This window comes from Cryptotermes secundus, unplaced genomic scaffold (genome assembly GCF_002891405.2).
Source record: "Cryptotermes secundus unplaced genomic scaffold, Csec_1.0 scaffold671, whole genome shotgun sequence".
NCBI classification, from domain to species: domain Eukaryota; kingdom Metazoa; phylum Arthropoda; class Insecta; order Blattodea; family Kalotermitidae; genus Cryptotermes; species Cryptotermes secundus.
The window spans coordinates 914741-933763 of record NW_019724595.1 but is presented as its reverse complement, the minus strand read 5'-3'; the positions used below and the strand labels follow the sequence as shown (position 1 = coordinate 933763).

The window sequence follows — 19023 nt, the reverse complement described above, 5'->3', positions numbered from 1 at the left end:
ACACTAATCGAAATACTGAGATCAGTTTCCTGTCTGTAGGTACTGCAAAATTAATGAGCCACTCTGTGCTTTAATTACCTGAACAGACAGGTTCCCGTGTACGAGATTAATGTAGTGCTATCGTGGCACGATAGAAAGCTCCAAGCAAGTGCAGCAGCTATCTAGTGCCTCTGTCTTAAAGCTCCCGATAGCAAGTTAATCTAATTACCAGTTCCTCATAAAACGCTCCCTCTAGATACATAATATTATGCTTTAAGCTGATGTATGTAAACACGTACTGGTTATGTACTACATGATGTCAATGGCTATAAACACATTTAATGTTCCTGAAACCAACATACACATACGTGTACATACTCCATACTGTAAATGCAGAAAATACATATCATATGACAGTATTCACAAACCACTTTCACTTAAACTATAAAGTTATCAAATTATTGTGTAATGTGATTTTTTTACATAGAATTAATTTTTACTGTAATGTTTTATTTTTACTATGAATTAATTTGAAAGGACCATCAAGTTATCATTATTAGGAATAAAAAATTGTCTCCACTTCATGTAAGGGTAAACAGAATCCCTTCAGTACCGTGATTAAGCATGGAATTCTGAGCTATTTCTGTGCATATAAATTACCAACGGAAATGTCGAACACTTTCATATTTTAAAGTAAATGAGGCCTGGGCTTAAGCTAATATTTATTGATGTCGTGACCAACATTTGGCCTTTCCTTCTCCCCAGTTATTTACAATGTCAAGATGTTACAAATACTTTATCTTTCTCCAATTCTTGTACGCTTTTACAAATCATGGACACTCCTTTCCGTCACTTTTGCACATGGTCTCGCTGCCAGTGTCTGGTAGTGCTTTCTGTCACTTTTGCACATGGTCTCGCTGCCAGTGTCTGGTAGTGCTTTCTGCCACTTTTGCACAGTGTTTCTCTGCCAATGTCTGGTAGTGCTTTCTGCCACTTTTGCACAGTGTTTCTCTGCCAATGTCTGGTAGTGCTTTCTGCCACTTTTGCACAGTGTTTCTCTGCCAATGTCTGGTAGTGCTTTCTGCCACTTTTGCACAGTGTTTCTCTGCCAATGTCTGGTAGTGCTTTCTGCCACTTTTGCACAGTGTTTCTCTGCCAATGTCTGGTAGTGCTTTCTGCCACTTTTGCACAGTGTTTCTCTGCCAATGTCTGGTAGTGCTTTCTGCCACTTTTGCACAGTGTTTCTCTGCCAATGTCTGGTAGTGCTTTCTGCCACTTTTGCACAGTGTTTCTCTGCCAATGTCTGGTAGTGCTTTCTGCCACTTTTGCACAGTGTTTCTCTGCCAATGTCTGGTAGTGCTTTCTGCCACTTTTGCACAGTGTTTCTCTGCCAATGTCTGGTAGTGCTTTCTGCCACTTTTGCACAGTGTTTCTCTGCCAATGTCTGGTAGTGCTTTCTGCCACTTTTGCACAGTGTTTCTCTGCCAATGTCTGGTAGTGCTTTCTGCCACTTTGGACAGTGTTTCTCTGCCAGCGTCTGGTAGTGCTTTCTGCCACTTTTGCACATGGTTTCGCTGCCAGTGTCTGGTAGTGCTTTCTGCCACTTTGGACAGCGTTTCTCTGCTAGCGTCTGATAATGGCAATCCGTATCTACGTAAATGATTGGCTGTGCCTGTTGCAAGAATGTTTTCGTTATGTCTCACAGAACAGTTAAAGAATTTAAATCAAACTCTGAATTAACGGGAGCTTCCTTTCTGACTAATTTGGGGTCATGGCGTTGTGCTTGAATAAGACACCAGTAGTGTTCTGTGTGTAGCTAGGTCCTGTGGAAGAGAGACATTCTGAAGCAGATATAAGCGTAGATTAGTAGATTAGTTGTAGGAGATCTAACTGGATATCCTAGATCGCGCCATAGCTCAAACGGTTAGTCGCTGGCTTTCTACCGCGGCGGCCCGGGTTCGATCCCGGGTCTGGTCAAGTGGGATTTGTGGTGGACAAAGTGGCGCTGGGGCAGGTTTTCTCCGAGTACTTCGGTTTCCCTTGCAAATCTTCATTCCACCAATTGCTCCACAATCACCCTCACCTATCATCTGGGGCTGGCACAATAGGCCAGAAGTGGCCGCTGTACAAGGGACTTAGTCCCACCCCACTAGCAATGAAGAAAAAACTGGATATCCGAGCAGTTTTGTACTCTCATTTAACTTGTCCATAATGTGTAAGTGTGCACAGTCACGCTCTCTAGACGGGGTTTCTTAAAGCTTTTAGTTTTCGTGTTGGCGGCAAATGAAAGAGAATCTCCTTGTTGTACCCGGCAATGAGAGCGATATTAGTTGGTATTATTCGTTAATAAGTAAGGAAAATTTCAGGAAATAATACAGCGTAATATGTACAACATTGACAGATACCGTCAATAGGATATTTAAGAACTTCAAGTACAGGAATAGCAGGAGTCTGTGCACCTTTTTTTTTCATGCCCCCAGTTTTTAAACAGTTGAAAGCCTAGGACATCATCTTCTGCGGAAAGAATTTTATGTGCAGTTATAGTGTTTTGATTACTTAAGCTGTTTATCGATTACTGTATATTTATCATATGCCATGCACTACTAATCATATTACGCCTAATTGTACCTAGTCTCGCATAATCTATTTCGGAACTTACGCATTTTGAGGCCAAATGACAACGCCTAATTGCATCGTACAAGTGTGAAATTTAATATAGGCAAGGGTTGCAATTCTGTGGTCATTATTCCTGTCTGGTTTGTAGCACTTGATGCCAGTTGTGTGTCAAGTGGAAGTGATTCTTACCTTTTCTCTTTTTTTCTAAGCCGAGCAGAAATCTGTGGTAACTCGTGCCCAGAAGTAGACTGCAAAATTCTTGAGGTCGTGCAACGTTTTTATCCATATACGTATTTTCAGTCCATTAAACAGGTGAACAAAAAGCCTGCCCAGACATTGCCCCCTTACGTTCCAGCGGCACGACGCGTGCACCATACGGACGACACAGTAACAGGCCACAGACGTCAAACCATAAGTACAAGATAATTGCTTCTTTGTGAATATACACACTTAAAGTCTATTTACACATGGCTAAGAATGAAACATGGAACACTCTTATAATTTGACGAGCAGCAAAACATTTCTTACAGAAACTTGACACATGGAAATACATTGTATATTATCAGATTATTCTAGTGAAACGTATTAAAAATTGTAGAGTTTAAAATATAGTATTTCGTAAAATATGTTAGGTTGTAGAATGTAATGTTTTATAATATGAGAAACTGGATATTTGCCAAAACAGGAGAAATTACGTTAAAAATATTTCAGGATATTTATTTTTAAGGATTTGAAATGCACGTTTCCTTCCCATCCTCGCAATTTTCTCCAAAACATAGTGTGAATAAGCTTAGTGCCGAACTAACATTACAGTGTAACATGACATTAAACAGGAAGATTTTGCAGATTTGGGCAGATGGAATCCATAAAATAACATATCTTTAATTCGTGAGCGAAGTAGTTTCCCTCAGGAATTGCTCATGAATTTTCTTTAGGGTCAAATGATATATGGAGAGACGTCTGACCACGAAGATATGCAATGCAAATGGAAGATGAAAATCTGCCCAGATAAGAGTACTGCAGCAGTAGTTGCAAGGGAAAATTGAAGCGGATACCAGAAATAGGCCGAGAAACTGTGAACAGGAAATGCCATCGTCCGCGGTTGCAACATATTTGGGCATGCAACAAATGCGGAGGCAGAATGCAGTCTCCGAAACTTCATGTTTTCAAATGTAAACAGGACAATGGATAATGTCCAGAAACTTTGTTTGCACTGATGCACTGTCGTCACAAGCTTCTAGAGCTTGTTCGGACATGCTTCTTGAAGCGAGCTTGAAGAACAGTACGTACTAAATATGAACATGAGAACTCATCTATGCAGAGTCAGTAACAACATGACAGATCACTCCGGACTATCTGTGGCCGGAAGAGAGACTTTGCACAACAGAAAGTCGAGTGAAGAAACCGAGAGAGCATCCACAGAAGCATAGAACGCATTAGTCAACGCGGCAGCTGATAATAGCAGCATGCACGAACTCAATGCGATACCAAAGCAGATCACAAGCAGCTACGGACAACCTTCGAATGACTCAACTAGTGTTGCAGCAGCATCTACAGTGAGTACAACCCCGAACTGGACGCACATTTGAGAAACCAAGGCTCCCAGCGTGGACCATGCTTCTGTGTCTACACATCATGGTCTTCTGCTTATTCTTTTGTCCTGAAGATGGATGTAGCATATTACTTCGAAACATTTGTACCCATGTACCAAACTGCATGTCTCCTCATGCGAGAAGAGAGTAGTGTTCAAATTTAAAGCTTATTTACTTATTTAAATATAATATTCTGTATTAATTCTTGAATAGTAGGCTATACCCGCAAACACGAATTCACGTCACATTTATGCTAAAGGGATCTAAAGCAGTTCACAGAATATGCATATCGTCCTATAACTTGAATTACACTGCCTACATAAAGGCTCATATGAAGATTAGTATTATACCACTATTAACATTACAAAGTTTATTTATGTAGCGCTTAATATTTTAAATTGATTGAAACAGTTAAAGAAAAACTGTTGATTGCTTGCTATACCCACAGCACATGCTTGAGGCGAGATCCCAGTTTCGTCAAAAGACTTCTCATTAACACTCTGACAAGCTTTAACAGATGTGATATTAAATGACAGGACATGCACTACAGCTCTGTCCAGTACACCATTAACATTCAAGTAGTGTGTAATAAAGTTTGAATGAGTAATATTATATAAGATGCTTCTTAATATTCAGTTTTTAGGCTAACATCAACATAATAATCAGGGCGTAACCAGTCCTATAAAAATACTGTCTATTTTTCATAAGGGGTAGTTACTTGTACAAAACGCTTTTAATATTATCACATATAATTGCTACTGCAGTGGCACTACTGTGCGTATGCATTTTTGTTATAATTTATCGTGAATTTAGAGAATGATTTCCTCCAATGACGGCTCTTCTTTGCAAATCCCCCTATTCATATTCTGTACCTGTTCATGTGCCTCCTACAATTCAGAGATGTAAATTCTGGGGGCTCACTGACCCCAATCTGTTCGACAACTGTAGAAATAGTATGGGCAACTAGTGGAAGGTATATGCAGGTTATTTTGTTAAACTGATGTGACGTGGTGGAAATGTCACGCTGCTCTGTTCTGGGGCTACTCAGTCCTCTGGGACAGCGTTACCTCTTGCTTCAGGCCAGTCACATGCAGCTAATATAGCTCATCNAGTTGAATAATCTTAACAAGTTTTAGTTTGTGTAAATTTATTATAGTTGACAAATACGCACTTTTTAAACACTATTTAAATAATTTTATAAAGGCAAGCAGTGCAATGGATTAGCGTAATTAGGGCACCTGATGATGGCACTATGCTGCCGAAACATGTCGTGAAGTAACAGGTGAAGTTGAGTGCACTACAAGACGGCAACTGTATACATATCATGCATGGCTCATCAATGTCGAAAACTTATTTGGGAAATAGATTTTGAGACAGATTTAAAAAGAAAGATTCTTACCTGTGCTTTCTTTGTCACTGGGTAATACATACATACAAGAAACTTAGCAAAAGAAGAGAGAAAAATAAGTCAAATTTTGTTATCTTTATTGTCTGCATCGTAGAATTCGCCCGTAGTTGCCTTCAGAGGATGTTACATTCTTCGAGAGAAAAGAGTCATCAAAATAAAATTTCATCAGGTTCAGTAACTACGAGCCGCCACTGAGGTCAGAATCACCTGCATTAGTTTTGCCAGGCTGTGTGCATGACTGTGGTATGTCACACAGCCTGCAGGATTGGCCAATATATATTGACACCATGTTTTAGGTTACCTAAGCTACAAAGTTACTAGGATGAAGCTAGGTAAGATACGTATTCGTGTAAGTTACATGAAACGATTAAGTGAAATAAATACTCGTACACGTGTCATTGCCAAACAATGAGATATTTTTATCAATAGTATTTATCGCGTAAGAATTATATTTTGAATTACATTTGCACAACAGCGAGGTTTTAAAAGTGACTTTGGAATAGAATGTTTGTCCATAATATAGAGACATATATTCCTAAGGCGGTGGAATTCATACAGCACTTGGAGTTGCTGGAAACATGATGGCATCTTCTGGTATAGTGCTCATCTGTACAGTAAGGGATAAAGTGGTTGTAAGCAGCTGACCTTGACCAAACAGAGAAGATGAATTAATGTTCCAGTAATACAGAGACCCCCTCGTTGGTGTCTCCACCTTATCGTGGTGAGGGGGTTTGAGTATGCCAAGGACCCTGAGAGCTATACCAGCGGTAGCGTAGCTACTGGCAGGGCCTCCCTTGCTGGACAGGTCAAAGGGTAGGCATCAGACGAAGAGAGACATCAAAAACTGATGCCGGAAGCAGCGTCATCAGCAGCGACTTGAAGCACAGAGCAAATGATGCTCGAGATGGTTCAAGTTCGTATAGCAACAGGCGTGACCGGAGTGGTTTGAACGGCTGCTGTACTGCGATGTGGAAAGCAAATGGAAAAACTACCATATTATCACTTTTCCTGGATAGTCTCTTTCCAAAAACAGAGATACCATGACAAAAGAAACCGGAGGGCGGATAGACGTGCCCAGAAGACGAGGAAGAAGACGTAAGACAGAAGTGGATATTTTAATTGAAGGAGAAGTTTGAGATCGCATTAAGTGGAGGAACTGTTTTGGAAGAGACTGTGTCCCTGTCGTCTGACAGATTACTGATAAATGAATACAGAGAAATATTAGGCCTAGTCTATATTCTGCCTAAGAGTTTGCTTTCACATTTAGAATCAAGACCCGTCTGACATGAACGAATAGTAATTGTGAAACATCACTGAAGGACTTGCTTTATTAAGTTGCGAGAACTTGAATATGTACAGAGATCGAGGGGTCACCTGATCCAGGACGCCATCTTTAAATAGAATCAGTTTGTAGAGCGGAAACTCTGTAACACTTTTAATTCTACAGAACCAATCAATTGCTCCGTCTGTAACCTTATAAAGAGTGCGAATTCAAGATATTACAATGTATGGTTTTATTTCCTCATACTTCAAGTTGTCTGCCAGATCCCACGATTGGAAACAGTTTCCAACAAACGACATCAAAGCTAAAGTATGTTCATATTTAGGCATGATACAAGATCACTACTGCGAAAGAAACTAAACTTTATGGCGATTGTAAGGGTCTTACTGCCGTTCCAGGACCGGCAATAAAATATTTGATTTCTGAGCTTCCCAGAGATGTTTTTCGCGTTAAATTAAGAGATAAAATTATTCTGATCCAGTGGTTCTCAAACTTTTCGAGTCCGCGTACCCCTAGCAACATACTGCACACTCAACGGCCTCTAATCGCTCCACACGGCAGACATTTCTTTATATAACTAGCGTTAATATCCACACGAAATTTCGAATCCAAAATATTTGTTGCGTCATTATTCCAAGTAAAGAAAAAGCAAAATATTGCAAATATTCGATAACATATTTTTTCTAACTTAAACTAGGAAGAAAAAAATAATTTCGCGGACTATACGGGTCTGCGGACCACGTTTTGAAAACCACTGTCTAGCTATACAGTTTACCAACCGACAAATTAGGGTTGGTTTAATGGTTAAGAATGATTAACAGATTCATACTGGTTGCTGTTTTTAGTATTCAAAGCGCAGCAGAGTTATGTTAATATGTATCGATTCTGGAGAAGACAAAAAAAACTATAATATTATTGAAAAGTCACTCGCTTTGATGTAGACATTTTCCGAGTTGATCATTGTAGAGGAGGAGCGAAGAGGTCATCTAAGGAGGGCAGACTGTGGTCCTGTTCTGCGTCCAGCTGCTCTCATGCCATCTGCTCGTACTTGGCCTTGTTGATGTTCTTAGCCAGGCAGCAGGCCAGAATCACACCCACCAGGGGGAAGAATGCTACCCCCAAGGCTGACCCGCCCACCGATCCTATGTTGCCGTTCAAGAACTCCACCACTTTGTTGAAGCAACCCTGAAACATATATCAGAAAATCGTGAAAAGTAAATTTGGCCCTGTGCTTCGTTAATTAAACACAGGACCATGAAGACGTATGGGGGAGCTGAAGCATATCTCCATCATTCTTAACCACGGCAATAAATTTAGCTGAGTGGTCAGCTTCACGCCCCAGCGACTTTATTCCTGGGGACCACCCCCCATTGGATAGGACGCTGAATGGGCCCCAGAGCTGGTCTGGATCCTCTGGAATAGAGAAAAATCTCTTGCCGCTGTCGGGAAACGAACCCCAGTTGTCCAGCCCGTAGCCTGTCTCTATACCAACTGAGCTATACGACCTGCTTCAAACCGGATGTCTGATCTCAGTTCTCCCTGCTGAGTACTGAAATTGAATGTGCGTTGTATAAGACTTGATAATCTTTTTTACGAATGTTGGAGAATTTTACAGTTCCTTGTTATTATTGTTCATGTTGTATATCATATTCTGCTACCATTCAGTCCAAAAACTTTCGTCTTCTCGTCTGCTGTTTGAAAATGTAATAATTATAATATACAAAACCATAATTTTGCCTGTGGTTTTGTGTGGGTATAAAAGTTGGTCTCTGACCTTAAGAGAGGACCACAGACCGAGAGTGTTTGAGAACAGGGTGCCGAGGAGATTATTTGGACCGAAGAGAGATGAAGTGACGGTACGTTGGAGAAAACTGCATAATGAGGAGCTTCATAACTTGTACTTTTCGCCAAGTATAATTAAAATGAACAAATCACAGAAGATTAGATTGGCAGGGCATGTAGCACGAATGGGAGAGAAGAAGGATGCATATAGGATATCGTCTGGGAAAGCCAGAAGGAAAGAGACCATTAGGACGACAAAGACACATGTGGAAGGATAATATTAAAATGGATCATAGAGAAATAGAATGGTGTAATATGGACTGAACTGATCTGGCTCAGGGTAGGGACCCGTGGAGGGCTTTTGTGAGCATGGTAATGAATCTTCTGGTTGCACAAAATATGGGGAAATTCTTGAGTAGTTGCACAATTGGCGGCTTCTCAAGAAGGGCCCAGCTCCATGAAGTTACTATACCATATCCACCTCAGTCTCACTTAGTTCCCTGAAAAACAGTAGGCGAAAATATATGCAATATTGTGCTTGCCCAAAAGCAGAATATACATACACATGAGTATAATGAACTATTAAAATATAAGAGCCTGAAACATGGCGGTGGTCAAGCTTACGACCGTTCAAGTGACTAAGGTGCCGTTGTAGCATAAGATACGTAAGACAGGCATGACCTGCTTTGCAATGTCTTGACTGATAGAGGACTTGTACTCGTATATGTCGCATAAGGAAGAATTTTCAATAACATGCTATGTGTGCGGTAAGCGCACTTGACAAAAGGCCGAGGATATTCATAAGGGGCAAAACCATCTTCTCGTCAGACAGGATGTTACATAATGGCTATGACCACAAGCCTTAGCGCCAAGACGAACTGATTGGCGGCAAACACCCAATGAACTGTATGTGCAGTAGAATGCAAAGATGCCTCTGCTTCTCTTCAGTTAAGACCGAATTTGCTTAATACACACTGTACTATTTTCTAGATTACTGCAGAGTACATACTCATACTCGCATCTGACTCAAGTCACGTGCATTGTTCCGTTACCGAAGCACTGGTGGAATCTACAATTTCTTCAGCTGTTCGTTAAGAATTTTGCACAATTTTATTTACGACTGGGCTTATTTCCTTCTCATTCTTGACAGGAATCTTTCTTTCCGGATAAATTCCAAAAAGCACACTACAGAACAGGATCATATGAACATGACACAGCAAATGTTCAGACTGTTGCCCGTTACATTTTTGTTCTCTTCTTCCCGTTCGCACGTTACGTGTTTCCCGTTTGTTAGTGATAAACTTATGTTGCAGGCCAGAGATTCCGATAAAGATAGGTTTCCATCTAACTAAGGTTCCGTTTTATACAGGCCTTGCTGTGCAAGAAACTGGAATACTGTTTGGGTTACCGAGTAGTTAGACTTTTCATAATGCAGCGCCGTCTGGGCCGGTATTCTACGAGCTAGCTTCGCTTGCTCTTCCAGGATGTGAACTGGAGCGCGTTGTGAGAAGCTGTGGAGAGCAGTTTCAGGAAACGTGACGATTTGTTGAAGCATATCTTTCACGGAGACACAGCATGACAATTCTCTTGGTCTTCACGCACCGTCCTAAAAACCAGACGGTTATTTATCATGCTCATAAATATACAGCAAGAGCAGTAACACCGTAAAGACTGGACTGAAACAGTTTCATAGACCTAACTGATGGGAACAAATGTGACGTTTGTACATGTATTTAAAAATCGCTCCAGCTTGCACCTTGTTCACAATACGGCTTCAGACACAAAGCTGCATTTGTTTAACACTGGACCAGAAGCAGCTTTTCAAATGACCTTGATCTTGAAAGGCTCGGCGTTGCCATTTTAATCGGATCCGACTACTTTCAAAGACGCAATACAAAAAATTCTTTATTGCGCAAATGGGTGTTGTAACAGGACTCAGCCTCCAAATAAACAAGGTCAGACAGTGAAATAACAGGAAATCTGTCAGCGTAGTTTCAGAAATAAACAGTGGCGGAGCGTGACTTCAGACTTGTTGGCCAAATCCCGAGGAAAAGGGAGTCGTGAATATTTTGGTAGTTGAGTCTATACGTCGCAAACAACAACGTAGAAATATGAGCTAAAAATAGTGAAGTTATGGATAAACGGCCCCTGAACGAATTCACTCACTCCGCCTTTGTACTTGCGGTTCCAGTTTAGTCTCGTACCTGCTTGTAGATGGCATCTGGATCGTCCGTTTTACACCCCTCGTGAATGCAGCATGACGGCGGCACCCGGTGGTAGGAGGAATTCAACCAGTCCTCGTACTTCTTGTTGCCGCAGCAGTGGAGCTGGAAGAGAAGGCGCTTTTGTTAGTGCGCACTAATATACAAATATGAACAAATTCCGTGGTCTGTTGTCCGCAAGCGAACTGTATCGACCGAGCGACCGCCGCTTATCTGGCGCTACCAGATTTTCTGAGTAGTGCGTCCGGAACGGGGTTCACTCAGCCTCGTGAGGATAACTGAGGAGCTACCTGAATGGAAAAATAGCGGCTCCGGTCTAGAAAACCGAAATTAACGGCCGTGGGGATTCGTTGCGCTGACCACGCGACACACTCTTTCCGAAAATTTGTAAAATGAGACATATAATAATAATAATTGCAAGTATCGGAGAACGTCTTGAGAAAGCGACAGTCGCTTAGCTGATCAAGAATTTCCTCATCTTTTATTTTATATATGGAATTCGGAGTTTCATTGCAGTGTTCAGTGGAGCCCGCCATGGCCGAGCGAATCCCGAGTCCTTGTGCAATGTTAGGAAACATGATAATATGGTTAGGAGTTTTTAGCTCTTACTCAATGCAAAAACTGGGTACTTACCCATTTTCTGTTGTCCGTGATTCATTCTTCAGTATACTCGCAGCTTTCATATCCAGAAGCTGTTCCTCCACAATAAATCCTAAATTATAAAGTCCAATCGCCCCTGTTTCATTCACTTACCCTGACTCTGCACTCGAATGGTACCTAGTATAGTTCCGCTCACAACAGCGCTAGTGTCGTTATGGCTGAAAAATATAGGAATGAATGAAATTCTCCTACTAAAATGTAATTTAATTACTAAAGTCAGATCCTGATGATGGGGACAAGGCTGGTCTCTAAGGCATCGTTGTTTTTAGCGAAATAATACGCGGATGTCGGAGTCCGCGGTTAGTAGTCGCGAATTACAAGGAGCAGTGACAGTTCGCAGTTGACCATGAAGAATCTCCATTGTTAGCAGCCGTTATCTAGCAACGACTACTGACAGCAGAATAAGAAACAGAAAACTTTGTGTGGGCCGTAGTTGTTGTGATTTGTAGATCATGTAAATTAGCGAGAGTGTTGCAATCTTCTGTAATTACGAGTTATAAGGGTCAAATAAATCCAATTAACACTCCAAACCCCGTGTCTGGTCACGTGACAATATGCCCGTGATACGGCAAATATACATGTGCCATGTATATTACATGAAGATTATATGACTTAACGAAAAAAATCGTTGACTACCGACAAAGGTTATCTTATGCTTAACTAATTAGGCGTAATGAAGCGCGTGGGCAGTGGTTGCATATCTCTCTGTGGCTCTACAGTCATTTGTTGGACCTTGGCCGCTTTTTCAGTTTCTTGATTCTATACACAGTCGGTAGGACTCCTTGCACGGGGGATCAGCACGTCTCGAGGCCTCTACCTACACACGGAGCAACACAAACGCAGAATAAACGCACACAGACATCCATGCCTTGAGCGGGATTCGAAACTACGATCCCAGCGTTCGAGCGAGCGAAGACTCTTCATGCCTCAGACCGCGCGGCCACTGTGATGGGCAGAGTGGGTGTATAGATACAAGTATTCTTGACCTCGGCACTAGTACCAGAAATGCACATCTGATTAAAATCTATGAGTTTTGTTGGGCAACCTCCTATCCAGTCGAGCGAGGGAGAAAGAGGTACTAGTAAAACGGAAGCCTTGGTTAACCAGGCGGGGCAGAGAATGGTGAGGAAGTCATGTTTCATGACTCATGACCACATTTTACTCTCTCAGATTCGAGACTCCCCCAACCTACAGAGCCAGGGCCCATATTTATATCCCCCAGGAACAGGGTGACCCCGTTATACCCCCAGGCACTGGGTTCCCTTTCTTCGTCTCCTACGACTCACAGGGCTACGGTGGAGGTAATCGAACCTGCCTCCACAAGGAATTAAGATTTGAGGATTTGGGATTCTCACAGTGGTGATTTGAAGGTTCTGACTTTGGGATGTGACGCCGTGTAGTCCGTTGAAAGTCAACGACGTTTCTCTGCTTGCCACCTGCCTTCACGCTGGTTTCTTGCTTGGCTTATTCTTCGACCCCGAAGATGGAGGCGAAATATTCCTCCAAAATGTCCGTTGATTTCAACGGACTTCACCGTATTATATCCCAGAGAACTGAACTCTTCAAAATAAAATTTGTTCCCCTTTCTTAGGCAACCCAACGTATAGAGTTGTAAGCAGTGCTGCTCTCCCAGCAGGCTAATTGTATGCCGAAGCGCGCAGAAAATGTTGGTAACTGTTCCGGGCTTCTTTCCATTGGCCCTCTTTACTGAATGAAGCGAAAGAGGAGAGAAACGGGGGGTGACTTAAAATTGTAAGCGTTAATTGAATTAGTCCGTAACGCTTAACCTAGTGATACATCTCAGTGTCCTTCCCAATAAATATCGAAATGACGAGAAGACAACACAGAGTATTCCAGTGGCGTTTCGCTTTCTAAGGAAACATTGAAAGGAGAGCTACATTTCATTCCCCGACATGGAACCGAGAATGATTTCTGTTTTCGAGCTGGCTGGGCAGGTACACCATCATAGCACTTTAAATGGAAAAGCTGTATCTGTGCTTAACTAATTAAGCATCACGTCGTGTAGACGTATGGGGGACTAAAGGTATACTATTCTTGACCTGGGAACTACATGGGGCTGAGTGGTCAGCTCCATGCTTCGGCCGCTTTACCCCAAGGTGTAGGGCTCCCGGTACCCATTGGATAGAAGGCTGGTTGGGCCCCAGGGCCGATGTGGACGCTGTGGAGAAAAGAAAAATCTCTTAACTCGCCGGGAACGAACCCCGGTTGTCCAGCCAGCAGCCCTTCACTATACCGACTGAGCTATTCCGACCTCATCTGTTTTAAGGTAATGCTTTAAAATCTGCAGGTCTAAAGATCACAATGACCGCGGGAAATGAGTAAGATTGCTTAACTTTCAGTGTGACAGCAGTAAATAATGAACCATTAAAGCTGGAGACAGATCATAAACAGACTTTTGTAAGTACGTTTATGAATCTGTGTGAGCCATTTCTATGCAATTGCCAACTTGGCAACGGTGCGAGACTTCGTTGGTCTCGTGGGATCCGTATCAGTTCGAGTTTTGAACGGAAGTGCATCGTTTAACTGCATATTTTTGCAATTTCTAGCTCTGGTCACCCTCAGAATATGGCCTGAACATCACTGAGAGGAAGTAGGCATCAGAACTTCTTTTCAGAAATTCTTTATATACAACGCATAAGATGACGGTACAGAATTGTCCAGTTTCAGTCTGTAGCTTACAGTCGTGTTACAGCGCATGAGTTTGGGCCCCTTATTTGGGTTAAATGTATATATTATCGCGATTTTAGTGACTTCAGACGGGTTTTAGATTGGTTAGTGAATTTAGTGGACTCTTATAAATCGTAACTGCAAGTAATTATAATTCTATCGCTAATCCACACATTTTACGATTCACTACAACATGCACTAACCCTTCTCAGTCTGCTCTGTCTTCACCCATCGTTGGCTGGTAACATATCCCAACAATGTTTTCTGCTTCCGTTGTTGCCGGCTGGTGATTGTCTCGCGCCTAGCCCATGGCTCTAATGTCCTCACATTCTCGACTGAATAAGTTGCCGGTTTATCGGTGGGTCGGTTAAATTGCTGCCGGTCTTCGACAGCACAGTCATTCCTGGCTTCAGTCTCCTTGAGATCCATGACCATGATTTTTATTCTATCTTCATGCTCGCTTTGCAGCCTCGGGGCGGACACATTAGAAACGCAGTTTCCAGCAGTTCTCTATTGTGGCGCTACGTGTACATTGCCGCTGACACGTGTTTATCGGCCGTTCCATAGCAACGGCCATTTCTTCTAGCTCAACTATTCCGGTCACTCAGCTGCCATGTCACAATATTATCAATAATTAAATTAAATTTCCGAATATTAGCTTTTGTTTCGTTTAAATCATTCGCAAATTGCTCAACTTGCTCACGAATCACAGTCTCCGTGATATAGCGCTAAACGGACTTTTAGGGAATTCAGTCATGATCATGTAACAGCTGTATCCTGATTGGCCACTTTCAGAGTGGTTAGAACATGGCGGCACTGAATTGCTCCTTGCTGCAGAAGCGCTACACGATTGTCAAACGAAGAGACATCCGGTGCACTGTCTTGTGGGATATAGCGCCATGTAGTCCGTTGAAAGTAAACCGATGTTTCGGAGGAACGTGTCGTCTCCATCTTCAGGCTCTAATAAGCCGAACAAGATACCAGCATGAAAGCACGTGACAAGCCCAGCAACTCCAACCTGAAGATGGGGGCGACACATTCCTCCGAAACATCTGTTGACCTTCAACAGATTACTCAGCGCTATATCCAGACTATAGTACTCTTCGTGACCACCGCTATGACACCTTGAATCTTAGAAACATGTAGTTCCCCGAATGTGTGTATGGTTGTGTTTTGTTTAGCGAGACTTTCTCAGCCACCAGGCTAAGCGTACTTCAGGTGAACTATAAGGCCCCTCGTCTTGACAGTTTTCATTATGTCGGGTTATTCAGAAACAAGACAAAGGCAGTAGCTGCGAGGAAGTCTCTTAGATTGTCTTCACGGAAATCATTTTCAACTTCCATTATGAGGATATGTATATAGGCCTTAAAGGTCAAGCCTTTTATACCATGTCCAGAGGTCGGTAGCAATAGACAGTGAAATTCCCCTAACGCAACAACATACAGAATATTCTAGCTGGAAAACCTGAAGGACCCGCTAGTGTGTGTGTGTGTGTGTGAAGACGGTTACTACGGACATGCGAGACACTACTCGCACCCGGGGCTCCAAGCGCCTGGATGTTACAGCACAATTTACTGCATCCAGTATAAAATGTTAAAGTTTTCCCTGTGCTAAATGAATTAAGTACTATGCCATGAAGACGTATGTGGGAGTGGAGGGATAGCTCCACCATTCTTGAACGCGGCACTTGATGGAAGTGGGTGGTTAGCTTCACGCCTAACCGCTTTACCCCCGGGGATACAGCCCCTTGTATTCATTGACTAGGAGGCTGAGTTGGCCCCAGAGCCGGTCTGAACGCCGTGGAGAAGAGAAAAATCTTTCCCCTGCAGGGAGTCGAACCCCAGTAATGCATCCCTTAGCTCGTCCTTGTACCGACTGAGTTCAGTGAAACAAATACAAAACAAACACGACAATTCAGTCGAGCTTATTAAATATATTTGTCAGCCCTTACACCACGAAGGTATGCCACAACGTTAGGGTAATCAACTCCCCCAACCCCAAGACGTTTCACTTAAGGTTCTAACAGCAATGACTATGAAGAGTTCTGGGATGTGACGCCGTATAGTCTACTGACAGCCAACCGGAATTTTGCAGGAAGGCATCTCCTCTGTCTTTACCTTTATACTTGTATGTTTCTCCACGTTTAAGGGTTTTCGTGTACTGCGTCCCTTCATTCACGAAACATGATCAATTTTCCGATAAAGGTATGCCACCATTATACGGGTGTTTCTGTAGTTCAGTTTTGCAAACCCGTAACATCGAACTGGGAGCGCTCTTGAAACGTGTGCTTTCAGATGTACCGTACTCACCGTGGACTGCATGAGGTCGAAGTCGCTGGCTTTCTCGTGGTCCGTCGTGTAAGTGGCAATACTTTGGCTGAGTCCCTTGTCAAAGCCTTCCAGGAGCTTCTCTCGATACACGTAGACAGACACTCCGGCGCTTATTTCCAGCATGAAGATCACCAGCAGGAAGCCTCCATACTGAAACAAAATGAATAGTGGGTCACTGATAAATTAACGACATTCCAAATTTCACTCTTCATTGCTAATTTAAGATTTTCACGGCAGTGATTGTTCAGGTTGTTGTCTTCTGGGTTAGTCAAAGTCAAAGTTAATTTGGGATTGGTGGTTTTCCGCTAGTCAGTTCGTCATGACGCCAAGCCTCTCGAGACTCATGACCACAATTTTTTTTTTTTGCAAATGAACCCTTGCGGTCATAGCCCTTATGTAACGTCCTCTCTGACGAGAAGATGGCTTTGTCTCTTATGAACATGCTCGGCCTTTCGTCAAGCGTGCGTATCGCACATGTAGCACGTTATTGGAATTCTTCCTTTTGCAATATACACAAGTCCTCTGTCAGTCCAGGCTTTACAGAGCAGATCATGTCTTGCTTACGTATCTTATCCCACAGCTGCAGCTTGGTCACTTGAACTGCCGTAAGCTTGACCACCGCCAAGTTTCAGTCTCTTATACGTGTATTTTGTCGTCTGGGGTGTGACATCTTGCAGCGGTAACGACGTTTCGGAGGAACGTATTTGATCCCCAGGATTGTGGCCCTGAAAACTAAGGTTTCCCTCTTTACCGCTCCTGTTGGCCCGAACCGGTCTCCCCTAGCTTCTGTCCCCTCCCGTGGGTCTGAGTGACAGCCACGTAGTCTCCCTCATAACCCTTCCAATTCCTCACCCCACCTACTCCAGCCTAAGGACGGAGATATGTTCCTCCAAGAAGTAGAAATCTGCCTACAAGATTACACGGTAACTTAGTAATGACGTAACTAGGTACGTCACTCTCTGATGAGGACGCAGTATCAAAGACATTGTAGACACAGTTTAGGAGAAAGCATTGGTTATTATTTCTTCGAGCTTCACATACAAAGTTCTCTCGATGTACACGCAAAATTGAAATTAGAATAATCGTATATCTCCATAGAAGTTTAGTCGCCGGAAATACATGTTTCTTTTTTATTTTCCTCGTAAGAGGCCATGAAGGCTCATAGGGTTGTGAGACGTCGAGGCTCCCACGTTTTCTAGACAGTCAGCTCATAGATGGCAGTGAGGTTGTCAGCCTTACGCGCAGGTCGCCCTTTACCCCCAAGAACATTCCAAGAACCTTCCTCGTACTCATTTCTGTTAGAAGCTATGTCGACCCCAGGGCAATAGTGCGGCTGGAAGGATTAGGTCAATTTAAAAAGCCAGTGATCTCATCGGAAATCGAACCCGCGACCTTACGGTTTGTAAGCATAGTACCTCAACCAACTACGCTACCGCATGCATGTCTGAACGCTTTCAGTGTGAAAATAAGGGGACGGTATGAGAGGTTATGTTGCTCCTGCTGGGTGTCCGTGAAGACCGGTAGGTGACCTAGAGGACACCAAAACGCTTTGATGTATCGACCTTTTGCTTTATACCAGAGAAAAAGTTACAATATTTGATCCTTTCTTGTGCAACGAAGCACAGTTTTGCTTTGTAGCTGGTACAATGGCCTTTTATGGACAATTGTTTGCGTTAAAGCATTTTCGGGAAGATAAATTGAGTTGAAAAATTATAAGATAAAATAAAAATGATATTTGCCCTTCGTGTCCACGAAATCGTACAGGAGCATGGAGGTAATACCCGGTAATGTAGGGAGTTTTTTTTTTAATAAAAAGAACGCCCAATTTTGAGGTTATATCCGTATCCCTGTGTCCTAAGACCAGCACCTGAGTCGTTTAACATATTTTTCTGAATTCGACGTCGAAGATTCACGAACATTTCACGGACAATTTTGATTCTTAAACACACTGATCCACGACAAAGCCTACTTCATATAAGACCATACAAAAAAAAATCCGTGGTTTTAGTCCGCAAGCGAATTATATCGACCGAGCGACCGCCGCTTGTCGGCGAAGTTAGTGCAAACTTTAGCGGATAGAGGGTGTCGCGTGGTCAGAACAACGAATCCCCACGGTCGATAATTTCGGTTTTATAGACCGGAGCCTCTATTTCCTTGAAATAGCTCCTCAGTTATCCTCACGAGGCTGAGTGGACCCCATTCCGGACACACTAGTTCTCCGAAGATGTGGTAGCGCCGTGAATCGAACCCGGGACCTCTGGACCTGTAGCCAGGAACTCTGACCACTAGACCACAGAGGCGGTCATGGCGTAAATGTACTATTGTCTTATTCCTCAGAGGAGAAGTCGACGGGCTCACGTCTCTGTGCAGAGCTGTGTAACTTGGTGCGTTCCACAAATGGCACTTGTTTCAGGGTTGCAGAGAGGAAGAAGTAAATCACTTGTGGTATCAACATGTTCTTCTC

At 42.8% G+C, this 19023-nt stretch overlaps 2 protein-coding genes across 3 annotated transcripts in view; one reads left to right on the top strand and one right to left on the bottom strand.

Moving 5' to 3' along the window:
- The window catches only part of LOC111862389 (zinc finger protein 771), a 128170-nt gene that overhangs the window by 71282 nt on the left and 37865 nt on the right, over window positions 1-19023 (top strand). The gene's annotated exons all lie outside the window — the stretch shown is intronic.
- Window positions 7658-19023, bottom strand: part of LOC111862391 (tetraspanin-7) — a 37972-nt gene continuing 26606 nt past the window's right edge. Inside the window, exons 3-5 of the mRNA XM_023847745.2 lie at window positions 16539-16709; window positions 10864-10986; window positions 7658-8062 (exon numbers count right to left, since the gene is read on the bottom strand). Of these exons, the coding sequence (XP_023703513.1) occupies window positions 7907-8062; window positions 10864-10986; window positions 16539-16709 (450 nt within the window). The 3' untranslated portion in view covers window positions 7658-7906. The remainder of the gene's footprint in view (window positions 8063-10863; window positions 10987-16538; window positions 16710-19023) is intronic.